Genomic DNA, 27,599 nt, shown 5'->3' on the forward strand with positions numbered 1-27,599 from the left:
AAAACCCATCAGTGTTATGACTGCTGGCCCCTACTCAGAAAAAGAACACAGACCACAAAACAGCAATGTTTAGATAAAGTGGCCAGTTGGCTGAAGTTAGCATTGGTGGCATGCCTACTATATGCTTGGCGTGGGTATTGCACTGACCAGGTACATGGATGACTTGCTACCTGCTCTCCTTGCTGTCTCTGTCCACTCTACTGCATGCATAATCAGTTGGTCTGAAAGATGCAGGAGGCCAGTTTTCCTGATGCAGCAGACCCAGCAGCAGAGCTTCATGCGTTCCCTCCGTTCTTCAAGAAGATAAACCACAGAATTAAACAAAAACAGAGGAACACTAGAAAAAGCAGAGTCGAGGGAGAAGAAATATGTTCTGTGCCTGTGAAATTCTCTCTGAAGATCCTTGTCCTGGAGGATGATAAGTCATATGGACCTCAGAGCTCTTGCAGGCCAGGGATCGGGAAGGGATTCACCCTGCCATGCACCAGCAGCTCAGTGCTGACACTGTCCTTATAAAGATGTGTGTGGCTGCTTCCCCTCTCCTTGGCTGCCTCTGCTTGTAGTAAGGCGGCCGCTACTTAGTTCCCAGCTGCTTGGCCCTGAAATAATTACACAGAAACTGTATTATTTAAATCACTGCTTAGCCCATTAACTCTAGCTTCTTATTGGCTAACTCTTACATATTAATTTACCCAATCTCCATTCATCTGTGTATTGCCATGTGGTAGTGGCTTACTGGCAAAGTTTCAGCATGTCCGGCTCTGGCAGCGGCTCCATGGCTTCTCTCTGACTCTGCCTCCTTTCTCCCAGAATTTAGTCTTCCCCACCTACCTCTATTTCCTGTGCAGGCCCAAGACGGTTTTCTTTATTAACCAATAGTATTCACAGCATACAGAGGGGAATCCCACATCATCTGTTTTATGGGTGTTTGGGGGCTTTGAATGGCAGACACTTGGTTCTATTCAGGATTTTGATGTTGCTTTAATAAAAATATCTTTTTTTGACTTTTTTTTAAAATTCCAATTACCTTCATACCCTTTTCCCTAAAGAGAAGCTTCTGGCCTGGCTCTGCGGCGTGTCGAAACACATAATTATAATTACATCAGTGCCCCAGCCGGATTAATGCCTGTGCACCCCCTTGGCCTGGTGCCTCTTCACATAGAAACCACTGGTGGGGATCATGTTTTTCTCATTCCTCGTACTGACCTTAGTGTAATGATGTTCCTATCACAGCTGGGGAATGTGGAGTGAGCCTGTGTATGGTCCTTGAAGAATGAACCCCAGGGTCACTCCTCATTTCTCGTGATCTCCCAGCCTCAGGACACTCTAGATTTTATTCTGGTAGAGGAGTGATGCTCAGATAAATATTGATTCTTATTTCAAAATCCTGTAATGATGCTGTTTCCCAAGTTCCTTCGTGCTCATGCTAACCCTTTGAGGTTGTTCCTCAAATTGAGACTCCTTTCCAGCCCACTGCTTGTCAGTCCACATACATAAAGATAATTAAGAGGTGGACCATCTACTACGGTCTACTGGAACAGCAAGGAAAATCTTCCCAGAACAGATAATGAGTCTCTCATTCACTTTGTCTTCAGGATTCTATCAGATTTCTTCTGACATCAGCACCCAGTTCAGAAAGAGGCTTTAGTGTTGGCCCAGTTGCCACGGTTACAAAAATGGGCTTTCCATCCCCCCAGCCTCCCACTGAATTAAAAGAAGCTGCTGGCCTCTGTCAGTAGTCATTGCATCTCTCAGTCACCCCTGTTTTCCGAGGGGACTGTTCACAGACAGAACTAATCCACCCAACCAAAATTATCCAAGGCATTTGAGTCCTGGTTTTGTATTACAGAGTATGGGCTAATGTTATACTTCAAGAAAAAAAAAGTGTGTGTGTGTGTGTGTGTGTGTGTGTGTACCTGAAATCAAAACAGTGAACATAGCCTTGTTTTTATCAGTCTAGCAAGCGCTGTGTTCACAGATGTTTGTGAACTCAGATTCTCTGTGTGTCCAACATACTGGCGTGATCAGAGAGCCCCAAGCTCAGTTGAGGTTGGATTTTTATAATAACAAAGGTAGGGCTGAGAGAGTTCTAAGGTTTAGGACCCCTGATTGGCTGACATTCGTCTAGGGGTGTCCTGGAAAAAAGCGACGGGTGTGTGCTGGCAGGCAATCCTATCTACAATGGTTGTAATATTAGGAATTTCCTTTGGATGGTCTGTTCTTGGATGATCTTGTAGTCTTTCTTGGAACCAGATATTGCCTTAGGGTAAACTTCTGAGACTCAGGCCTCTATTGAGCTTGTCATGGCTGGGTCCTATAACAAACACTATGCAACTTTTGTGTTTACTGTTGGGCAATTAACTTCCAAGAGCTTCTTGCTTTCAGCATGTCAACATAAGCATCCCCTTCCAGTATTTCTTCCCTTGTATTCCCTTGCCCAGGGCCACTGCTTCTTACTTGGCATGATCACAAATATGCTGATTGTTCAGTTGGTTGTTTAATTGGCTGATCTAGAGACATGGTCTCCTGAATTCCAGGCTAGCCTTGAGCTCACTATGTACCCTAGGCTAGCCTTGAATTCCTGGTCCTCGTTCCTCCTCCTCCTCCCAAATCCTAGAATCACAGACATGTGCTAGCATGTCCTTTCAGCTGCTTTTGAAGAACAAAAGAAAGTTCTGGTTCACCTCCTTCATCGGGAGCAGACACACGTGCTTAATACAGGATGGTGTGGACCATTACCGTTTCATAGATGACCTGCTGCTCTTTACGGAAAACAATGTTTGCTCCAGGACTCATGGGGATTTGTGGAAACAGCTAAATCAAGAGCTATCCTGAGGTTCTAGAATCTAGATAAATAATCCTGACTTCAGTTGCTAATGCTTTTGACGTGTGCTCTGTATGCTATGAATATGTTTTGTTACCACTGGCTAATAAAGAAGCTGTTTTGGCCAATGACTTAGCAAAGTAAAGCCAGACGGAAAATCCAAACAGAGAGAGGAAAGAGAGAGAGAGAGAGAGAGAGAGAGAGAGAGAGAGAGAGAGAGAGAGAGAAAGAGAGAGAGAGAAGGCAGAGTCAAAGAGTATGCCGTGTAGCTGCTGAAGGAGTCAGGTGCTGGAAACCCTACTGGTAGGCCACAGCCTCGTGGTGATACACAGATTAATAGAAATGGATTAATTTAAGATGTAAGAGCTAGCTCGGAATACACCCAAGACCTTAACCAAGCAGTGCTGTAATTAATATAGATTCTGTGTAATTATTCGGGTCTGGATGGCAGGGAATGAAAGTGTGGTCTCCATTGACATGTTCTCGCCCTAAGTCTTCTCATTTATATATTAGCATAATGCTGGTTTGCAGAATGCATTTGTTTGTTTGTGGAGTTTTTGTTGCTGTTTTGATGTTTGTTTGTTTGCTTGCTTGCTTTGTTTTTCCTTTTTAGTTTCTCTGTGTAGCCCTGGCTGTCCTGGAACTCTCTCTGTAGACCAGGCTGGCCTCGAACTCAGAGATCCACCTGCCTCTGCCTGCCGACTACTGGTATTGAAGGTGTGTGCCACCACCGCCTGGCAAATGATGCTATTTTGACTGGGGATTCAGGAAATGTGTGCTTGCTCTACCTCTCTGGCACCTTAGACACTGAATTAAATCACTCTCTCTGCAACACGATGAGATTGAAAAATGGTAGCAGCGATAAAATCCTCCAGGGGGCCCAGCTGCCTGGAGCAGGTAGAAGAGAGCTACTGAGAGGCGGAAACAGGGAGCTCATGCTCACACATTCCTTCCTACAGTACCTTCCTACCCCAGCTCGGGAGCCCTGCTCAGAGACCTGCCTGTCACCCTTGCAGTGTTTAGATGAACTCTGCTTCTGTTGGCTGCTCTGCGCCTCTCTGTTGCTTAGCTCCTGGTCTGGGGATACAGCTGTTCTTCCTCTGACCCTTCCCTCCAGAAGAGTGGGAAGGCCACAGAGCAGTATCGCTGTGTTAAATAGAGTGTGGTCTCCGAGGTCCTCATCAGTTCACATAACCCAGCTTTTCAAAGAGTCTTACTTTTTTTCCCCCTGTAGTTGTCAGTTTAGTTTAAACATATTTTGAAACTTACGTTCTGTGACAGTTGGTTGAAAATTGGCTTAGAGCCTCCAGCTTTTAGACTGTCTAGTAATCACCGTTCTGCTACATAATTTATGTACTCATGTCTCCTGGAAAGCAGAAGTTAAATTGAAGTAAGCATTTTTCTCTACTTGCAACATCTCTAATCAAAGCTTAACCCCCTTTTAGGCTATTTCCCCCATAGTAGATTTTTAAGAAAGAAAGAAAGAAAGAAAGAAAGAAAGAAAGAAAGAAAGAAAGAAAGAAAGAAAGAAAGAAAGAAAGAAGTCCACTTGAATTCAGTAAGCGTTGTTGCGTAGAGTGGCATTCCCAGGCAAAACCTTTTGCCTTACTCTGCCCAATGCCATCTGCCAAGAAGAGGCCTAAAGGGACACTTTGTAAATTTTCTGTTGTGACATAAGTATGTTGACTAAAAGGGGGGGTCAAGGAAGATCTACTTCCTGAGTCTTTGGGGATTGTCTTTAGCTCAAGGACATCTCTAAATAAATGTCCTACTTAAGAGGTATCTAGAAAGCACAAATGAAGCCAGTAAATACTCAACAGACATTCCTCAAAGAAAAAGCAAATGTGCACACCAATGGATGCCAGACAGATGTTTACTTTGAGAACACTTACAAACTGTTAATGAACGTCAACCCTGTATTCCAAGAAAATCTGAATAAATGTTGGAACTGTGGGAGAGACAGTTTCTCTTATAGAAGCCTGACGAAAGGATATACCGAGTGGGTTGTATAGCTTCATAAAATGCCCATATTTTGCTTTAACATAATCCTCTGCTTGACGCTTGCTCCTTTCATTTGCTCTTCCACCTCTACTAAGGGATGCTGAAGGAACTATGGGTCTTGTTGTAGGTGGTAGCCACTTCTGATGCGCTACGCCAGGAAAGTCCACGTTTGCATGAACTTCCTGAGAACAGACAAGAAACCTAAGAGCTACCAAATGCTGCTTGCTGAAACTTTCAGTATGGTAGCATCAGGTGAGACTCTAGAAAAGCTACCTCAGCAGTGCAGAGACACACATCACACACTTCAGTCACAGCTACTTGTACTAGAAACACTGTGTGTGCATATTCAGCACGTTTTTACACAGTCCACAGGCAGCTCACCCCAGCATGGCCGGTGTCCAAGGAGCCCCTCGGGTTGCCGTTGCTTACCGGTAGCTGCTACCTTGATTTCCATCTCCACCCATCTTAAATTACATCTTCTCTTACTCAGCTTGTCCTTTCTGTTTTATATTTTACTGACTTCCAATGTGCATATGTATCTCAGTGCTTCCAGATCCTTAGGAGGCCTTTGCTTTTCGTCGATGGTAAATACTGAACTTTGCAGCTCTCCCCTAAGAATTCCCCACCAAGCTTGGCACCAGCTGATAAACCAGAACTCTGTTGTAGCCTTCAGCCAAATAGCAATCACCCAATACATTACCTATGGTTTCCTCAGCTCAGATTTGCTAAGGACATGATATACGCAGTGGGGGATGTTTCGACGGTCTCTCAACCTGCGGACCCTGCTGTGTTAAAAAGGGAGGCGGAATTCATTAGGAGCCCATGATGGGTTCTGGTGCTTATCTTCATTTTAATAGATGTGTTGCTCAAGGAAAATTAAAGGAAGTCTGAGTTCCAAGCTCTGCTGGAGCTCCACGTGTGGGAAACAGCTCGAAAGGTAGGGAAGACTTTCTGGCAGCTCCGGGGCATGGAGCAGAGAGAAAGGGAAGGCGCCCTACAGGAGGGATGGGTTTTTTTTCTCATGGTTTATTTTTTTATATTTAAAAATTTCCATCTCCTCCCCTCCTCCTCCCCCTTCCCTCCCCTCCTCCTTCCCCTTCCCTCCCCTCCTTCTTCCCCTTCCCTCCCCTCCCCTCCACCCATGCCTCCCCTCCCTTCCTCTCAAGGCCAAGGAGCCATCAGGGTTCCCTACTCTATGCTAAGACCAAGGTCCTCCCAACTCCCCCCAGGTCCAGGAAGGTGATCAACCAAGCTGAGAAGGCTCCCACAGAGCCCGTCCATGCAGAAGAATCAGAGCCCAGCGCCATTGTCCTTTGCTTCTCAGTCAGCCCCCACTGTTGGCCACATTCAGAGAGACGGGTTTGGTCGCATGATCCATCAGTCCCATTCCAACTGGAGTTGGTGATCTCCCATTAGTTCTGTCCCACCGTCTCCATGAGTGAACGCACCCCTCACGTTTCTGACTTTCTTTCTCATGTTCTCTCTCCTTCTGCTCCTCATCAGGACCTTGGGAGCTCAGTCCGGTGCTCCAATGTGGGGCTCAGTCATTTTCCCCATCTATCGCCAGATGGAGGTTCCCTCACGGTCCTGACTTTCTTTCTCATGTTCTCTCTCCTTCTGCTCCTCATCAGGACCTTGGGAGCTCAGTCCGGTGCTCCAATGTGGGGCTCTGTCATTTTCTTCATCTATCGCCAGGTGGAGGTTCTATGGTGATATGCAAGAAATTCATCAGTATGGCTATAGGAACTGGCCTTTTCAGGCTCCCTCTCCTCAGCTGCCCAAGGAACCAACTGGGGGCGTCTCCCTGGAAACCTGGGAACCCCTCTAGGGTCAAGTCTCTTGACAACCCTCAGGTGGCTCCTTAAATTAAGATATATGCTTCCCTGCTCCCATATCCACCCTCAGGAGGGATGGTTTTGAAGCACAGATGTGTCAGCAAGGGCCCAGAAAAGTGAGAAAAGGGTACATAGGGACAACTTGCCGATTGAGGTACGAGAGAGGAGTTGGTACCCACTGTAACCTCCTGCAGCTGGAAGCAAGTCTTTTCGAAAGCAGCTGTGGGTAGGCTTTCTCTGTACTTGAGATTGAACCGGGGGAGTCGTGCTCACCAGACATACACTCTTCCACTGAGCTACAGTGCAGACCTTAGCCTATGCCAAACTCTGATCTTGGTGTAAACATTACAATAAAATTTCCCACTGGGAGCAGCTTTCTTTTTCGTGCCCGTTGTAAGGCCTAAATGCCAGTTTCGGTTTGCTGAGATGCAGCGTGCGCACCACAGCCCTCAGATATGTGCGACCTATATGAACGATCCCTGTGGAAAATATCGTCTGGACCGTTGAAACTGAAGGCACGGTGTTTGATCTATATGTAAGTGTACACTCCACAAGAAACACTGTGCCTCAGAAAGGAAGTCTTCAGAAGTTGCTGTTCCATTTTTCTTTCTTCCCCCAAGAAGAGCTATCTGTGTGTTATTTCTGCAACCTTGGCTTCTGCATTGTAAAGTCTCTTCCGTACCTTTGAGTGCACAGAATATCAACTGATGTTGGTTTTGGAGGCTAGGCGGGTACTTGCTCGCCGGTCATTTGAATAGCATGGTTTTCTTTCACAGGGGTGGTTGAATGTTTCACTATGCGCCATATGCTAAATAGCCCTAGGATTTGCTGCATCAGCTGATGTTTTCCTTCCAGGATTGAATCCTCCATGAGCTTCTAGCACTGTTCCAGTACACATGTAACTTTGGTATGTGGTTTGGCCACATATTAATTAATGTCTTCTCAGCTCAAAGCATTATTAATGACCCTTACAAATTTTAGTTAAAAAGGAAACCAGTAAGATCAAATTAGGTTTTTCTGTCTTTTTGTAACCACATTATTAGTCAACCTGATACGGCTCGATGGAGAATAGACTGATATTCACAGGAGAGAGCTAAGGAAGAAAGTAGAAAAGGGGAGCAAAACGCATCCTGGCTGACTTCTAAATAGCAGCCAGGAGTGAGCCTCACGCTTAACAACCAAAGTTTGGTTACTGCGTGCATAAAACACGTTATGATAGCTAATTACCCTAGTTAGCTTGAATTGCCATCTCGATACAGCCTAAAATCACCTAAGAAGGGAGTTTCAATTGAAAGATGGCCCAGATTGGGCTGACCTATGGGCACTGTGGGTGGGGATTGTCTTGATTACTATTAACTGATGGAGGAGAGCCCAGCCCAATAGGGGTGTCAGCATCCTAGGCAGGTGTCCTGGGCTGGATCGGAAAGCTGAGTGTGAGCTGGGAGTCAGGGAGCAAGCCCGCAAGCAGCATCCCCCAGGTTTCTGCTTCCAGCTCCTATTGAGTTGCTGCCCTGACTTCCTCTGTTGATAGAAACAGAAATAGTATTTCCTCCTCTAAGATGCTTCGGTGAGAGTCTGTTATTACAGTGGGAACTGCAACTGTAGCTCTCCATGTTCCTGAGGGTTTTACCTTTTATGGGTGGCTGAAAGGAATATGATAATTAATCATACTAAATTATGTTTTAGGATGATAACCCCCCCCCAAAAAAAAACCAATCCCACCTATACATTTAAAATTGTACCGATAATATAATGTTCTTAACTTTAAGTTTATAGCATAAGTCTTTCAGCTACCCATAAAAAGTCCTCACAGAATTCTTTAGACTGTATAGATGCATATAGATATAATCATTATCCATATTCTATTCAGAAAGATAATTATTCCCATTAAATGAGTGCAAAACAAAACCTGTATAAGATAGACTACCTGGGAAAAAAAGATAGACCACCTGGGCCTGGAGAGATGGCTCAGTGATTAAGAGCACTGGATGCTTTTCCAGAGGACCCAAGTTTGATTCCCAGCACCCACATGGAGGCTTACAACTGTCTCCAGGGGATCCAATACCCTGTCTGGACTCCACTGGCACTAGACACCCATGCAGGCAAAACACTCAAATACGTAAAAATAACTTTTTAAATAGACCACCTATATACGTCTTAGCTTGAATGACAAAACATTCCTATGCTCTCTGTTCTAATGTTCACAGGGCTCTGAAAGTTACTATATAACAAATGAGAACAATAATGAATAACATGTGCAGACATTGCAGCCAGAATAATATCTGAGAAGCATACTGCATTCAGCTCACCGCTAGGTTACACCACAAGGGACCACCCTCTGCTTGTGGTGTGCAGGAAGAAAAGCAGACCTTCGCAGCCCATGCTACGTTAGTAATCCTTCACAGTAGAGTCAACTTACTGCTTCCAGAAAAGAAAAGGCAACCGTGGAAGACAGGCTTGAATCATTTCAGTCTTGCTGAAAGCCCACAAGTAAGACAAACTGTGTGCACATACAGACGTATACACATCTGGGAGAAGAAAACAGCATTGTTCTGACGCTTGTGTATTATGTATCACTGTTGGTACTTAGAAAGCTGAAGGCTTCGATACTCCCAGCCCTGGACATAGAGTTCATGATAAGCACTAGGAAGAATTAAATAGCTATGTGGCATCTTTGCTCTAAGCCATCGTAGAAATTGTAGAACTCCAAAAGCATGTGCAAAATCAAGAAAGCAAATCCTGGTGAGGGGTGTAGTAACCTTTGAAGAGCTGGAAGGACCATGCTCTGTGGAACCTGAGTGCAGGAAAAAAAATCTGCCTTGTGCTCATGAATGTGCAGTGATCTCCTGTCCTTGTCAAGGAGGGGTCTCCTGTCATCTGGAATTATTAAGTTCAGGCAAACTATGGAGAGGCTGTGTGCCATACCCATTTCTCTTAGTTTCCTTTCCTGGTTCTTTGATAAAACATCCTAACAAAAGCAACCGAAGGGAGAAGGTGTTTATTTCTCTCAGAGTTCTGGTTCCAGTGCATTCAAGGAACTAATGCGGCAGAAGCCTGGGAGTCACATTATGCTCGCTTTCTTGTGCACCCCCATGTCCCCACCCTGTGTATCAAGAAGCCACTTTTAAAGTAGTTGCCTTAAAAACAGCACCCATGTGAGTGTCCCTCCTCTGAAATGCTAGGGTTCTGCATGCTTCAGAACTCAGGATTCTCAAATGTGGAATATGTGCTTATAGATAATGAGCTACTGTGAAGGTGAGCCCCAAATCTAAATATTCATATTTCATAAAAATTATCTCATTATATTATATATTATTTACAATCAATTAATTGTTAATTAAATACTTGAGTAATTGATAATATTATAATATAAATTATTATAAGGTTTTACATAAGCCTGAAACATGGGGCCAGCAGATAATTTTATATATTTCAATGTGTTTTGACTGTGACTTGTCACATGAGATCTGATGTTGAATTTCCAACATCATATTGGCACCCAGAAAGTTTCAGGTTTTGGATTTGAAGGACAAGAATCTTCCGTGGGCTCAGTGGGTAAAGTATTTGCTATGTATACCTGAGATCTGAGTTCAAATCCCCAGCACGCACAGCAACATGTGTGTGGAATCCTAACAATGTTGGAGTGAGATGGGAGGCAGAGAGCAGGAAATCCCTGGAAGGTTACTGCCAGGTAGTCTGCCATACCCGGCAGTGAGCAACAAAAGCAAAAAGAGATCCTGTCTCAAACAAAGAGGGAGGACCCAGCATTCGGGATGATCCTCTGACTGCTGGTGCGTGCTTTAGCACACACGTGTACTCACACATAACACACCTCGTTCAAAATCTTGATTGCTGATTTTAGTTTTACTAGCCAGAATCCCCCCCTGAAGCACGCCCGTCTCTCAGAACGGCCACCAGCTGCCCCAGCACCCTCTGCCACAGCCTGGACATAATGCGGTGCACACACACACACGCTCTTCTGCTTCTGTGAGTTGACTTGGTGCCTTCCAGGTTGTGCTTGTTATGTGACATACTTACCAAGGTTGTGTATCTCAGTGCACTTGCCATTAATTAAATACTTGCTAGATCACTGAGATAATCTAAAGAAAGCTATGGCTAAGAAAACCAGCTATCACAGTGTGGAGCAGAGACGGCAGTCGCTGGCTGTGATCACCGAGAAGAAGGGACAAAAGGTTCAGTGTAGTTCTTTCTGAAGCTCCTGTAGGTCACTGGTTTAGCTCACTATGTGGGGTTCAGTTCATAAAAAGGCTCCACAATGTCCTTGCTCCACAGTGTGGTTTTATAATGTGTGTAGACTGGGAGCCGTTCAAGGGAGCTTGATAAATGTTCTCAAATGCTTCCCTTCATTCATGCCCACTGCCATTTGCTTTCTGTAGCATTACTGGTGAGCATTCTTTTCTGACATTTACCAAATGTCAACCGAAGCCCGTGTTCAAAGCCTTGTTGGCCTAGGGCCAGTGGTCTTACCAATTTATATTAGCCTGTTAAGAAAAATTAAATAAAACGTGAAAATGGAATGAAAATTGCTTTGAAGAGAAATGGAGGCAGACGCTGAAATGAGCCATTAGTAGCCTGATATTCATTCTCTGGTTGAGTTCAGAGCTGTGTCGTTCTGTACCGTTGCCAGACTCCGAAAGGGAATCCAAAGAGAAAAATTAAAAATAATTTCTTGAGATGGCAGCTGTTTACCAGTTTCTCTTCTGGATCAGCCTCTGAGAGCAGAGGAGGCAACTGGACCACTCTGCCAGTGACTCTGCTCGAGCTGGGCTTCTCCAACTTCCAGCAGGATTCAGAGCTGCCCGTAGCTCACTCCTAGCTTGCTCCCTTCCTCTGGGCAGTAGAGCCTCCTCAAGGCACAGATTTGTGTGGAGTTCCCACTGCTGGGGATTATCAGCAAAATCCAGAGTGCATGTAAAGACCGATCCGTTCCTTAAATGGCCTTTATTTTTCAAAAGAATAGCAAGTGATTTGCAAGGTATTTCAGCAAGTATTTGTTACACATCTGTGGTGGTTACTTTAATAAAGACTTTATCTCTGACTGAGGTGGACTGGCGCGTGCTATAATCTCGTATCGGGAAAATGGAAGTCAAATGAGCCTCAGCTACATAACTAATTCAAGCCCAGCTTGAGCTGATACTGCCTCAGATGTCTCAAGATGATGGTGGTGGTGGTGGTGGTGGTGGTGGTGGTGGTGGTGGTGGTGGTGGTGGTGGTGGTGGTGGTGGAGGAGGAGGTGGTGGTGGTAGTGGTGGTGGTGGTGATATAGCTCTAAGATATTTCTGTGCACAACCATTTTATACCTTGGTCGCTTCTTCTTACCCATGTGTGTCTTCTTATCCATGGTGTGTGTCAGCACTTTGCTATGGGGCCCATGCAGGCCTAGAACTTATGACCCTCCTTCCTGCATCAGCCTCTAAGTGCTGGGATTACCAGTGTGCGCCACCACACCCAGCTCTAATTGCTATCTTAATAGTTGTCTGGACTGACTCACTGTTTAGTCTTCCTGTCTTTCTATTTCCAGTGCAGTATGGACAATAGATTAGGTTAATTGTGCTGCCGCCAAAGCACTCTGTCTTAAAACGTTTCTATCATTATCTTGGCATTTATTTCTAAAATGGCTTTTTAAGATGCATGGAAAATGCCTCAAATTTAATACCAAATGTGATATTAGTATAAACGCTGGTGCTTTCTGTTCCTGGTCCATGTTTGCAGAAAAGGCTATTGGATTTCTGCATGCGTGTTCTTCTGTGCCTCTGGAAGAAGAAAATGGAACCTATAGACTGATAATTTACTTTTCTTGATACTCGCAATGCTGTCTGAGAATGGGATGAAAGACCAGCCAGCTCCCCACTATTAATTTCAGTAGTTTTGTGTTGTTTTACATATGACTAGCACTCGGAAGTTTCAAACTTTTCCTTTCAAGACACTGAATAGAACCTATTTAGTAATTTGGTTGTTTGGCTTTGTTTGTCTTAGATGTATTTTGCTTTTTGCGTACATGTATACAAGGGAAAATGTGCTTGTGAGAGGCAGGTCCCCACAGAGGCCCAAAGAAGGCATCGGATGTCCTAGAGTTGGAGTTACAGACTAAGCCCCCTTGATATGGGTGCTGGGAACTGACTCCTATCTCTGCAAGAACAATGCATCCTCTTAACCACTGAACTGTCTCTTAGCACCTCAACAGCTTGTTATGCCTTCTCTTTGGATTAAATTTCTGTTGTCACTTAAAATGCTTAAGAAAGCATTATGTCTCCTGGATATCACCTACAGATTTGCTTCTAGGACTTTTGTTATCCTTTTTGTTTTAAATTTCCCTTGAAGTGACAGATAGGTTCACAGAACACCAACCATTTGCAACCCTTCCCTCATAGTTCATCAGAAAACCAATCATCTAGATGTTTTGCTTCACGTATTGGTCAAAAACAGCATCTCCTGTTTTCTTTTTTCAGGAAACGGGATTGACTGATCATTTGTTATTGTGTTTGGTTTTTTTTTTTTTTTAAGGGTTTCTCCTCTTCAGAAGTCCGAGGTTGTTGAGATGGTTAAGAAACAAGTCAAAGTCGTCACACTTGCGATTGGAGATGGAGCAAATGACGTCAGCATGATACAGACGGCCCACGTGGGGGTTGGGATAAGTGGCAATGAAGGTTTGCAGGCAGCCAACTCTTCGGATTACTCCATAGCTCAGGTAAAGCCTCCCAGCTCTGAAACACACCAACACTGCTTTCCATCCACTGGCAGGGAAGAGGAAAATGCTAATGTCTTTCCATTCCTCTCCTAGTTCAAATATTTGAAGAATCTGCTGATGGTTCATGGTGCCTGGAATTACAACAGAGTCTCCAAGTGCATCCTGTACTGCTTCTACAAGAACATTGTGCTCTACATCATTGAGGTAGCAGCGCATTAAACTTAGTCCTGCCCCTCCCACTCGTAATTCTAACTGCTCTCTTTGTGGAGATCTTTCTCGTTGCTTTAATAAGTACTTCATCTTCTCACTTTTTAAGAAAAAAGGCAATTTTAAGATTTGTTTTTTGTTTTATGTGAACGGGTGTTTTGCCTGCATGTCTGTCTGTCTGTGCACCATGGGCTTGCAGCACCCACAGAGACCAAGGCAAATCTCCTGGAACTGGAGTTCCAGATGGTTGTGAGGCATTGTGGGGACTGAAACCCTGGTCCTCCAGAAGACAGTCAGTGTTCTTGACTGCTGTGCCATTTCTTCACGTTTTATAATGTCTATTGTGTTCAAGCAAATAAGACAGCAGCCATGAGAATAGTCATCAGTGTTTTGACTTTGGTAGGAAGCCGAAGTCGAATTGCTAGTGAGTGATGGTTTCCATTTTTAAAACTTTGAAGACTCTAAAGCTTGAGCATGTATGGAATTTCTTCAGCCCACTGCCGACGGCTAATAAACACATGTGAAAAACTGTATTAAAAAAGTAACAATCCTGGTGATGGGGAGAGGGGATGAAAGCAAGGAAGGACAAAAATGAAGTCAAGAATAATGGTTAGCTCTGGTTCGGGGAGGCGCATGAGTGCAATCAGGATCTGCCCTAGGTTTAGCTGTCAGGTATTCTTCTTGTCTTAGATCAGCAGATCTCAGCCTTCCTAATGCTGCAACCCTTTAATACAGTTCCTCATGTTATGATGATCCCACCCCCCCAAGAATAAAAGTAGTTTTGTTCCTACTTCATAGCTGTAATTTTGCTACTGTTATGAATTGTAATTTAAACATCTAACACACAAGGTATCTGCTACATGACCTCTGTGAAGAGGTTGGCCAACCCCCAAAGGGGCTCGTGACCCACAGGTTGAGAACCACCATCTTAGATCTTCTCTACCTCTTGCTACCCATCTCTTGGTTTCTGGGGTTGGCAAATAACAAGATTTTGGATAATAAGGAATTTCTCTAAAACATTGTATTTCTAGGTTCTTTCTATATATCAACTATAGCATCATCTTACAGAGGAGGCCTTAGTCTGGGGAGCTCCCTTGGTAAAGTAGAAGACTTGTCAGCCCGAGAACCTGAGTTCGAATTCCAGAGCCCATGTAAAAAGGCAGGCATGGTGCAGTATGCATCTGTAATCAAGGCACTGGAGAAACAGGTCTCTGGAGCTAACCAGCCAGCCTAGCCTGCTCAGTGAGCTCCAGGACAGTGTTTCCAACAAGCAGTGGGGGGCTCCTGAGGAAGGATACCTGAGGCTGACCTTTGGCCTCCATTCACATGCACACACATGAGCATCTGCACACGTGTAAACATGTATGTACACACAGAGAGTTAAAACTTTGTTTTACCCTGCAGATATTTTGGTATCAAACTTGGTATCAAATAACAGACAGACCACGTCAAGCGCAGGCCATAATCCCAGCAGCTGGCTGGTGAGGACAATGGAAGCCGCACCTGTAATTTCAAGTTTTCTAGGTGCTGCATTAGCAAATGCCACAACAAAAACCCAATTGATTTCAGTATTCTATTTTAAGTCCATTTAAGTCTATTTAAATCTATTTAAGTCTATTTTAATTATTAAAATTTTTAATTTTAATAATTAAAAATATCACCACCCTCACCGATGTAAAAATTATGAATATTTTTGCACTTGTGATTACATTCTACATTCTTTCCTCCGTGCTCAGTGTATGAAATCTTGTACATATTTTGCCTTCAACGTAGTCAGAGACTGCTCATTTGTTTTCCAGCCACCCAGCCCAAATAAACACACAGAAACTATATTAATTGCAACATTGTCTGGCCTATTAGCTCAGGCTTCTTATTAACTAACTCTTACATCTTAAATTAACCCATTTCCAGTAATCTGTGTATTGCCATGAAACTGTAAGGTTCTGACAGCTGCAGAGTCTATCTCTTTCAGTAGCTACAATGGCATCTCCTTGATTCTGTGTACTCTCTTTCTCTATCTCTGTTCTGATTTCTTCCCTGGCTTTACTCTGCTAAGCCTTTGGCCAAAACAACTTTATTCATTAACCAATAAAAGCAATACATATACGGAAGGACTTCCCACATCACTTCAGTGCATCTTAATTTGGACTGAATGCATGTCAAGTGCTCTAACATGTATGTGGCCTACAGAGCAGAACAAGCAGCACAGTGTTGGAGGATAAGTAAACAAGAAAGGGTTACTCAGTTGTTATTTTTTATTTTTTGGCATTTATTATTTTGTATGGATGTAGACACGTACAAACTTCAGAAGACAGAAAATCAGAGGACAACTTGCAGGAATGTTTTCTTTTTTTATTTTATTTTATTTAGTTATTTATTTGGTTTTTTAAGACAGGGTTGTTCTGTGTAACTTTGGCTGTCCTAGAACTCACTCTGTAGACCAGGCTGGCTTGAACTCACAGAGATCCACCCACCTCTACCTCCCAAGTGCTAGGATTAAAGGCGTGTGTCATCACCCAGCTTGGGAATCTATTCTATCCAGGTTCATTACATGGGTTCTGGGGATGGAACTTTAGTGTGGGAAGTTCTTCTGTATATGTGTTGCTTTTATTGATTAATGAATAAAAAAAAAAATCTTCCTTGGCCTATGATAGGGCAGAGTAGATCTAGGCAGGGAAAACTAAACTGAATGCTGGGAGAAAGAAGGTGGAATCAGGAGAAGCCATGTAGCCCACCTCAGGGAGACAGGTGTATTAGAACCTTGCCGGTAGGCCACAGCCACATGGTGATGCACAGATTAATGGAGATGGGTTAGTTTAGGATACAAGAGCAAGCTAAAAAATATGCTTAAGCTATTAGCCAAACAGTATTGCAAATAATATAGTTTCTGAGTGATTATTTTGTGATCTGGGCAGCTGGGAGCAAACAAGCGGCCTCCTACTACAGAACTTAGATCTTCAGTCTTGGCAGCAAGCGTCTTTGCCTCCTGAGCCATCTCAAAGGCTCTTTGTCAATTCCTTGCATAGCTCTGGGAATTGGAACAGAAGGGCAGGGGGAGGGGGCAGTGACAAGGTAATGAAGAAAAACATAGAAAGCTGGGGCTGAGTGGTCTGGGCTCTCTGCTGGAGAAACCACATCACCCAGAAGCTGAGTGTTCTTATTAGAAAGAGCTGAACATAGAGGCAGGGTTATTGCATACACCTAAAGAAGGAGGCAGGGATATTATGTATAGATACACAAGGAAGTGGGGTTTATGGTATACAGCTACTCTGGGTTAGGGGGCAGGTCCAGCTACTCTGCAGGGCAGTCTCTGTAAGCCAACAGTCTTCAAGCTGTAAATATCCGGGGAGAAAGCTGTGGTGGACATTTTCTGCCTACACTCACAGCACTCACACCTGGTGGCCCCAGGACGGCTTTGCCAGTCCCTCTGAGCCTCACCCCAGGGGGAAAGCTTTGCCGTTTCCTCCCTAACTCTGGGCCTGTGGAGTCGTCCTCGTGGCTATGCCCATATCACCAACCCGCATTCACTCAGTACTTCACTCCCTCAGGGCTTCCTCTGCTCCCCACGGTTTCTTACAGGTTTTTTTTTTGTTGTTGTTGTTTTTTAAAAAAATATTTATTTATTTATTTATTGTGTATACAATATTCTTTCTGCATGTATGCCTGAAGGCCAGAAGAGGGCACCAGATCTCATTACAGATGGTTGTGAGCCACCATGTGGTTGCTGGGAATTGAACTCAGGACCTTTGGAAGAGCAGGCAATGCTCTTAACCACCAAGCCATCTCTCCAGCCCTCTTACAGGTTTTTTATTTGTTTATTTTTTTAATATCTGGCCCCTAGGTTATCAGAAATGTATCATAATAAGGAACCTCCAGGTAGTCTAAGTTCCACATTCCTCTGGACAGCTCTGAGGAATGTGGATAATTTGTTCAGAAAGCTATCTTCCACTCTTCCGAGGACCTGCCCACACCCTCACAGATGGCTGTCCATGCCACCTTTCCCTCTATTCCATGGACATTTCAAATTCATCTGTTGGAAGGACACGGCCTACCCCCTTCTTTATGGAAATAAGATCCCTTTTTACTCCACATCTGCTGTGTTAGTTGGAACTGCTAGGTAGTTGGCTCAAGTCACCTCTGTCAAAATTCTTGTTATGCATTAGATTGGGATGTGGACTCCTAATGTTGAGGTACACAAACTATGTCATCTCTTCATCCCTTCATGTCTGTAGTTAGGTTACCATGCTAAAGTAGCCAAATACATGGAAACATAGCATCATTGATTACCGTTAGATGTGATCCGGAAAACCTGTGTTTAATACAGACTTTCAAAGTAATTTATAAGTTTTGCTGTTGGGTATTTGTTTGTTTCTTTGTTTGTTTTTTAATCTTTGAAGTCAGGAGTTTGGCGTGCACCAGTTATCCTTGTACTTGGGAGGTGCAAGTATGAGGCTAGCCTGGGCTACCAAGTTAGACTGTCTCAAAAAATGAACGGCAATAGCAGCAACAAAATGTTTGTTTTCTATATAAATTTGTGGTCCTTCCCTAAAAGAATTATTTTTATTTCTGCCCCCTCTATATATCTAACTTGCCTAATTATATGTTCTCACTTAAATCAATGAGAGTGTGATATACTTTGTTTATAGAGATTGCTTTTGTTTTAAGAATTTTAAGCCAAGAATGGAAGGTCTGTCAACATAGAGCTGTGTACAAAGTATAATTTTTAATGAAATAAGTTCATATTTGAAGTATAGATTAGTTGACAATCAATTGTTTTTTTTTCTTAAATCTAGACCGACAGCAACAATGAAGTGTGAAAACATAGATTCTAATGGGGAAACTTAAACTTTGTTTAATTCAAGTGAAAATGAAGTCTTTACACCCTGTTTCGAACCCAGAATTATGTGATTTGTGGTTACCCAGCCCTGAATTTGACTTGGCTTTGAACGTAAAGCCTCTTCATGAGCTATTTAACTCTGATCGCATTCTTAAGGGGTTAAAAGGAAGCGAGATAGAAACTCCCCTGGAAGCTTCATTTTTCTGGTAGCACTTTTTTGGAAATGTATTTTGAATATAATTCAGCTGTCCTGGACATGGGTTGAACTTTTAAATCAATTCCCTCCATACCCAGCTTCTGCCAGCTAAAACAAGTTCTGCAGATGTTAATGGCTCATGTCAATACTGAGCATGAATAGGCAGAAAACACGTCTCTGAATGTCTCCAGCCAGGACAACCGCCGGTCTGGGATCTCTCCTTTCTGTTTGTGTGCTGATCTGGCGTGGGAGCAGGGACCCCACTGACTCTTTGCAAGCTGCTGCTTAATATGCAGAAGTGCTCCATCAGGAAGAGGTCTGTGAGGCTTTAGCTGACACGCCTCCGCGGGAAGGGCGGGGAGCTTGCAAAAGAATGCGTAAGGAATGGTCTTAAACCCAAAGGGTGTAGTAGATTATCAGCAAGAACTGCTTTCTTGCCATTGGCCTGCCAGGGCTATCACTAGCTAGCTCCTCTGTTGCTGTGAACTGCAACCACACACAGGTTCAGCAGGTGGCGATAGACATCTTGCCTGGGTCGCTGCCTGGCAGTGGCTGTAGGTGTTCATTTAAATCACTGGCTCCTTTCTTTCCCTTCCGAATCTTCTGATCCCTTCCTAAGAAAGAGGAGCTTTTCTTTAAGATACGTGGTGGCATCTAGGTTTTCTTAGAGCCCACAAAAACAGTGTAGTGTTTCTCCTTTCTAGAAAGGCATTAAACTCAATAAGGTGGTACTTTCCCAGTAAGCTATGCTGGGAAGTAAATTCCCTGGGAATTTAAATAATCTTGGCGTTACCCTGGAAGGTCTGGTGCTTTCTTTCTACATCCAGGGCTTTAGTTGGGTGAAAGGAGGGACTCTATGTGCTTATGGTAATTCAGGTTCTGTCTTAGGGGTGTGTTTCTAAGATATGGCTTGAACTGCAAATCTCAGACTAATGTGATCGTGGTAGACTACTTTTCTGTCAAAGATATTCTCTTTCTCCTTAAAAGAAAAGCAGAGAGCAAACTTTTGAATACCAACTGTTTACATAAAGATGTCTCCTGTATTGAAAGACTCTGCCCCTATGCAGGCATTTGAGTCTGTTCTCTTTTAAAAAGAAAAGCAGCACGGAGACTAAGCTTTGGAAGTACAGAGGATAGATTTCTAAGCCCATGGCACATACCTTTCATCCAGAAAGCACAGTGATAAAAATGTGTTAACTCCCACTTAGATGTTTTCGATTATAACACAGTCTGCTTATATATTTTAAAATATACTTTGAACGCAAACGTGCTGGTTTATTTGTGAGCTATTTTGTGTTTGAAACCTTATCTGTTCGTCGGCTTGAAGGAGGGTCTGTTCGTCGGCTTGAAGGAGGGTCTTAAACTCTCATCTCATGCTCTGTAATTACTGGCCATATACACTTTATTAACATGAGCTTACACAGTATCAACTTTAACACGGTATCATGATTTAACAACGCATTTAAAATTAGTCATTCCCTGTGCGCCAGATTGGAGACATTCACGCTTAACACTTGCTCAGCCATTCCCTTCCACTATAAACAGGGAGAAGGCCAGTACAGAAACTGTTCATGGGGTGGGGGCAGGGGGCGTCCTGGGTTCATACTGAAGATTGTCGAATTTGTAGCAGTTCATGCTTCCACAATGAGGTTAAAGGAAACATGAAGTGTAACAAGGTTTCTGTGACTCCAAGCACCTCAAGCCGATCTTCCCTGCCGTCTGCTCTTACTGTGCCGTGCGTGTATAAGCTTCCTGCTGGGCCAGGCATCTTCCTTTTCCAAGTCCGCTTGATTTTTAATTATATTTAGGTTGGCTTTTTAAAAATGTATTCTTTTTTTCAAGGTATTGCCAGTAATCACTTTAGTTTTGTATTTGCTTTAAATATGCTGAATAAAAATCATTATTACTCCTAAATTTTGTTTTCTAAGTTAGGGTTTCTCTTTTAAAGAAACTGACAAACATGTTCTAGTAATTAAAGACCTGACTTTATTCCGGCATTGAAAAGGAAGATGGGCTCATGAGTGCCTATCACTACACCTCTAGGAGATCCCGTGCCTCTGGTCCCCTCCCGTACCTGCAGTTATGTGCACACACCCACATGCAGACTCATACACCTACTCAGAATGAAAAATTTAAATTTAAAATTTTAGGTTTAAAAGATTTCAGTATGTACATTCAAATTTAATGTTCTGATGGCAATAGTTATCAAGAACCGCAGAAAAAAGAACATAAAAAGGAAACATATTTAAAGCATTAGTTTTACTTGAAATGTTTATCCCAAGGGAGGAGAAAGATATGTAAGGTTTCAGTTAGAAATCACTTCTGATAGCAAGAGCTGTTAAACCAGCCAAATCTCCACACTGCAAGTTCTGAATCTATTAACAGTGCGTTAAGGAGTTGTGAAAACTCCAGCGCTCTTTGTGATGTTAAGGGGAAGAAGTAAGCTGTGACACTGTACAGTTGGTCTCAAGTAAAATAAACTGTGACATTATTTATATAAACTTCACACATGACACGGGAGAAAATGATAATTCTATTACTATAAGAAATTGCTTCCTAAATAAATAAGTATAACATCTGTAATAAAAAATAATCTTTAACCAAATCCTTCTAGGATTCTGAAAAGGGAATTAAAGTTATGAAAATTTAATGACATAAATATATTCACATGAAGAAGCAATACCCATTTTTTTAAATCTGCTATTGCTTGCCCATATATTTAGATTTGGCAAATAGAGCAAATTCTGTCTCAAATGGCAACTCTATAATGAAAGTGCCCCTTTAAGTCAAAAGTAAAGACAGGAAATGTCATTGTCCGGAGACCTGCAGATAGTCTGCTGGTGCTGCCTTTTAGGGTTTGATGTATTTGAAATTCTGTCCTAATTCTGGGACTTGGGACCTGTTTTCTTCCTAGATCTGGTTTGCCTTTGTCAATGGCTTTTCTGGACAGATCCTCTTTGAGAGATGGTGCATAGGACTTTATAATGTGGTAAGTTGAGCCCATGTGATAACCCCTGTTTTGTTTACGGCTGAAGATAAGTATAACCGCCGTCATCTGCCATGTGGTGTAACGAGCAGGTTTGTGCCTTCAGATGTTTACAGCCATGCCTCCCTTAACCCTGGGGATATTTGAGAGATCGTGCCGAAAGGAGAACATGCTGAAGTACCCTGAGCTGTACAAAACGTCTCAGAACGCTCTGGACTTCAACACCAAGGTAGGAGCTGCTGGGTCCCTCACCTCAGTCTGTACATACTCTGAACATGCGTGCATCAAATTGAGGTCACAAGGGCAGAGGCGAAGAGACCGGGAGATGAGTGGAATTGGGATGCGTGATGTGAAATCCACAAAGAATCAATAGTTTAAAAGAAATAACTAAATAGTTTTTTTTAAAAAGAAAGAAAGAAAGAAAGAAAGAAAAGAAAGGAGAGAAAGAGAGAGAGAGAGAGAGACTAAGAGCCACATACGAGAGAGAAGATACAGGGTTTGTTCTCTGCACCTGGGCCACCCCACTTAATATACCATTTCCCAGGTTCCATCCATTTCCATTCAAGGTTCACTGACTCATTTCCTTTACGGCTGAATGAAATGCTGTCTCATGAACGCCCCCCATCATTCTCACAGTCCATCCACTCGTGCTGGTGGGTGTTGGCGCTGACTGCCTTGCTTGGGTTCATACTCTCCCTGATGCCTCCTATGACCTCCACTGTCCTCCCCTGTGACCTGTGATAGTCAGTCATTCCAGCAGCAAAGAATCGCATATCTGCCGAGTTTACTTTGCTGCGAGCGTATCTTCCAGCCTGTTTCCACACTAGGATTATGTAATGATTCAGGTTTCTGTCTAGTGCAACTGAGAGAGTGAATTTAAAATGGCAACCACCAAGGTATATGCCATTTTGAAACTCTAATAGCCTTTGACTAGGAATAAAACTAATGAACAAATGTAATACCTCTTTACTGACTCATTTCCACTTAGTTTAGTGCATGTTTAGTAGTAAATTTGTGGCAGTTAGAGATAATTGCAATCCTGTGTTATGAATTTACAGGCGTTTAGCATAGGAACTTTTAATATGCATTAATTCATAAAGCTCCCTAGTGCTTTTTAGTCTCAGTGTACCAAGAACAACGTGAAACAGGTGTCTCGGTGCCTTTGTACTACATACCGTAAATGATAGTGTTGAGTCTATAACAGGAAGCTACTTTTCTCCTGAGACTCAGTCTTCATGAACACACTGCATGGATGTCCAGCAGCACACATGCATATAACTGGTAGCTTCCGGTTAGATCATTGAAATTACTTAATTAAAACATCAAACATCCTGACACTTGCCTAATTTGTACTCTGATTTTGAAATGTATTTTTAGAGGTGTATTCTTGAACTATCTCTCCTCACAGTATACAGTGTGTTAAGTTAACGTTTTAGTGTTTTATTTTTTTAGGGTATTTATTTATTGTGAATAATTTGTATCAAATTCTCCCCTACATTGCCGCCACGGCTTTCATCATCAATGGTGGACATTTTCAGATGGTGAAAAGCTTTTACAGTCAAGGCAGGTGCAGTGGTCATGAGCTCTTGCTTGCCTGTAAAAGTGATCTGGGAGCCAAGTGCAGGCTGGAACATTGACAATACTTCTCACTAGCCCAGTGGGTTTTATCAAGCTCAGCTACAGGTCCTTGCCTCCACAGTTTGGGCTCTGTGATGCTATCTCAGAAGGTAGCATCCAGCCACAAACGTGACACTGTCCCTCTTGAGTGAAAGCCCGCATTGATCCGCCCAGAATTACCTAGTAATTCCTGAAAAGCTACATCCATCCTTGCATGCCCTCCACACATGACAATTATGGGCACAGTTTTGTGGTCAGGAAAAGGGCCTTAACAGGGAGTCTGCTGTATTGACGTAAGAGTAACTTTTTCCTTCTCTGTTTCATTGTTGAAAAGTACTTTATCTGTAGAGCCGGTCATTTAGAAAGACTCCATCCAGGCCAACTCAGTTAGGCCGCACACGCCCCATATCTCTTTGGTAGGTATTTAGCTTATACATTCAGCTTGCCATCTATTTTTCTAGAGCTTATAGATTTTTGGCAGATGATTTCAGCGAAACCGTTTGATTGCATTCCATCCAAATGCTCTAAAATTCAGGAACAAATGGTTACAAAATGCATAGTTGTCTACACAGCGGTTGCCGAGGGTCCCGAGTGTGGAAGCATTGTTCCCTTGAATGATGAGGCTTACGTTTGTTATGGTAAAAGGGGTCGGAGGTCCTGAGGTCATGACAGGGGTTAAAGGATTAGCATGTGACAATAAGTATCAGTCAGGGGAAAATGGAAAAGTAGAACTAATTTTTCTTGCACCCACCTGTGCTTTCTGTCAAATAAAAACTTGTGGTAATGACATAGTGAGCAGAGGCAACAAAGGTTAATGAGTAACACAAGTTCACATGTGTAAAGTGCTGGAGCGTAAATTGGATCATACAATCCAGCGTGGCTGGGTGAACTAACAAAGGAGGTTGAGATCACAGTGGAAAAGTTTGGGAGGTGGGCCACTTAATTTCTGTTGTTTGAACAGCTTAAAGCTATTAATACGTGCCGATTGCATTTAGCATTGAGCTTTGTTTGCATGAAGCCATCTTAAATGGTGAAACTCCAGCTGCTGGGGGCTCATAAAGATTCTAAGCAGTATCCTGTAGCTTAATCTTTCACGTTCTGTTACCAGTCCCCACAATGCCGGCTCTCCTGTTCATAATACACAGGACATAAAAAGTAATGGCTGTTAAGTGGCCGTGGTGACTGTCTGAAACTTGGTACTGACAGATGTTAAGCAATGGGAAAAAGCCTTTGATAAGTTCAGACGTAGTCACAATACTTTATTTTAATGAATATATAATCTAAATGTTAGACTTTGTTTTCACACTCTATGTGTGTGCATATCTATTTGCCAGAGAGAGAGAACAGCGTTATATCTTCGTACCTCTGAAACATTTACACAGTAGTGGGACAGGAAGAGGGGATGCATTTCCCAGTCATAGTCTTTTAAAGGTCGGTTCTTCGAGAATTGTGAAAAGAATCCCAGTGTAAGAGATTCCGGGACCTGCATTTGTTATGAGATTTTTCCCCCCTTTTTGGCCGGCAGAAATTTAAACTTTTGATAGTGATTTTTTTTTAACATAGGAAAAAAAATTCCAAGTGAAGCTGAAAAAACATCTTGAGAAACATAAAAATAAACAAATGACCCGTGAGTGTCTAAGGCAAAGAGTTTCTGTCAGTTCTGTGAATTCACAGTGGTGGCCCCGGCAGAAACACAGTTCGTGCATCCAGCTCATAGATAAAAAGGAAGGTCAGAGGTCACAGCACGGGTTTATCGCAAATGGTTCTCATGGATTCTTGTTTTTCCCTCAGGTTTTCTGGGTTCATTGTTTGAATGGCCTCTTCCACTCAGTTATTCTGTTTTGGTTCCCACTAAAAGCCCTTCAGTATGGTAAGTAGAAAGGATATGAATGCAAAGAGGTGGTGGTGTCTCAACATTCTAGAAGAGCAACTCATTGTCAATGCATGGTCAGCGTTATGGCAGGCTTTCCTTTCGTGGTTTTTCCTTAATCGAAAATACTGTGTCTCCAAAAGTTGTGCGCACAATAGAGACTTTCATTATTCCTTTAAGTCATGTGATTACATGTGCAAAGCCCTTCTTTCCTTCCCAGGCTTCCCAAACTTAAAAACGTTGTCTCTTTCCCCCTTTGCGAGTGTCTGCCGCGACAGTGACGAGTGCCGATGTCTGATGTCATCTGTTTATTGTTCTATGAGGCTCACGTTGGTCACTTTCCATTGAGCCTCACCAGTTGTGACCGTGTTTTCAGGTGATCTTGAGCTGACAGTTTTTAATGTGTCTTCCCCTCCGGCCTGGAGTGTGCACGTTTGTCTCGGCTAGTCTCAAGGGAGCGATTGTATCCCATCAGTTATGAAAGAGAGGATCACGGTGTACTTCCTACAGACATAAAAGTGATGAAGTGGGTGCCTTAGGGAGGAAGGATGTCTGTCATGCCTAGCCTGGTGCTTTGAGTCCCCGAGGCAGACTCCTTCCCTAGGATGCTAAGGAAGCTGCTGGCTCCTCGATTCTGTTCTCCAAGGCGGCAAGAATGAAAAACATTGGCTCGTTCTCCACGCAAGCAGCTGACAGTCCTTCCTGAGTACAGGCATTCCCACCACCTATGAACTCATGGCTGTTTGCATAGCTCCATACCGCCTGTCCCTGCCCCCATACGGCTCCTTTAACATGGGTTTCCAGGATGACCTTGAGAAGACATAAACCAAGTGCTTCAAGAATTAACACACTGGCAACAAAGTCTTCCACCTCCAGAGTCTTGTGTGTTCTTCCCCGAGAGGCTCTCCCAAATCACCCCTGTCCCCCTGCTGCGGCCCCCACTCGGTCCCGTCGTCATCCTTACGTCTGCCCACTGCTTGCCTAGCCTGGCTTGATGTTTTGGCCTCTCTGCCTCATCTTCCTCCTCTAAGCCTCAGCAGGCTGAGGAGTGGGTCGGTTTGCTGATACTTGCAGTGCTCGGAACAGTGCCTTGCTTCTTGTGGGTACTCAGCCAGCTGTGGCTGGATTACTGAGGCTCACAGGGTCAATGCATAAGTGTTCCAGAGAAAGTGGCGGACTCCTGCCTGAGCCGAGATTGTAATCTCCTTTGTCAATGACTCAGGAAATCGTTAACAGTCAACACTGCTCAATTTCAAGATCATGGGAAATAGTTTGTTTTTTTTATTGAGGTATAATTAAGTTACTGCCACATTTACCTTCACCATTCAGTGGTTTTTAGTATTGAACTGTGTAAATGTCACTGTTATCTAATGCCACTGCCATCATATCTTAGCACCCCCAGAAAGAAACCCTGTGCCTGTCAGCAGTCACTCCCTAATTTCCCGTAGCCTCCTCGTAGCCCTTGGAAACCACTCGTTTTTCTATCTCTGTGAACTTGCCTATTGTGAGCATGCCATATAAGTGGGGTTCTGTACGTGCGCTGGGCTTTTTCACATTGCAGCAGCCATCAGCGACCCCCTTTCTGGTTAAATAATACTCCACTGTATAGCCATACCATTCTTTAGCTACCCACTAATCACTTGGTGTACATTATGTTGTTTCTGCTTTTTGAAGCAATCAGATACTGAAGTCCAGGGTACAATTCAGGACATCCTGGCCTTAGTCAAATCCACCAAGTAAAGTTAGTTTCAAAATGTAAAATCCACATAAGGATTAAAAGCAAGATACCGCCAAACCATGAAACTACCATTTCGACATCCTAAACTAGAAAAGGGAAATTTAATATCAAAAATAAGCCAAGCCAAACACCGTACAATATACTTTAAACATGCCAGATCTCTTGCTGTGTTTTCCTGGGAAACAGTCCACATCAGCCAGCTTCAACCCAGCCGTCCCCAGCAGCTGCTGCCTTGGGGAAACCAAATCCAGAAAAGTCTCGAGGACCCTTGGCTTTTTCTTCAAGGAATGAGTTATAGGTAGCACAGGCTTCAGTTCCCAGTTTGGTGTTGAGAGCTTTGTAATTGTTTTTAAGTGAGTGCTAGATTGGGAGACTTGTTTTGCTTTGGAAAGAAGGAAAAAAACTGGAGCCCATAGAAGCATGCAACATGAAACATAATAATCATTTTTAGTGGAACAGTTCCAAGAGTTGTCTATAGATGTCTTATAAAACTCGAGAGCTTTTGCAAGTCTGTGGGGTCAGAATTTGAGTCTTTATCAATTTTAGTAATAGTCAGTTTTTTGGCTTTTTCAGTTGTGATACAAACTCAGTGTGGGATAAGTCACATGGTGCTTTGGTGAATACAATGGCAATGAAGTTGTACTGCTCTCTTCATTCTCCGCTACCCAGTTTCACTTAAGGTTGCCCATGAAGAAGCTGTCGGCCAGGGCTCTGATTAACCCTTGAACTCTGGTGTGTCTCAGTAGAGTTCTGAGAGACAGGCTGGGCAGGCCTGAAAG

The 27,599-nt window shown here is 43.3% G+C and overlaps 1 protein-coding gene across 2 annotated transcripts in view; it reads left to right on the top strand.

Moving 5' to 3' along the window:
* The window catches only part of Atp8a1 (ATPase phospholipid transporting 8A1), a 213,162-nt gene that overhangs the window by 149,675 nt on the left and 35,888 nt on the right, over positions 1–27,599 (top strand). For both annotated transcript variants that reach the window (XM_038327824.2, XM_038327841.1), the window contains 5 exons: positions 13,186–13,369; positions 13,463–13,573; positions 21,524–21,598; positions 21,702–21,824; positions 25,004–25,082. In XM_038327824.2, the coding sequence (XP_038183752.1) occupies positions 13,186–13,369; positions 13,463–13,573; positions 21,524–21,598; positions 21,702–21,824; positions 25,004–25,082 (572 nt within the window). The remainder of the gene's footprint in view (positions 1–13,185; positions 13,370–13,462; positions 13,574–21,523; positions 21,599–21,701; positions 21,825–25,003; positions 25,083–27,599) is intronic.

Source organism: Arvicola amphibius, chromosome 1 (assembly GCF_903992535.2).
Source record: "Arvicola amphibius chromosome 1, mArvAmp1.2, whole genome shotgun sequence".
Lineage (NCBI taxonomy): Eukaryota > Metazoa > Chordata > Mammalia > Rodentia > Cricetidae > Arvicola > Arvicola amphibius.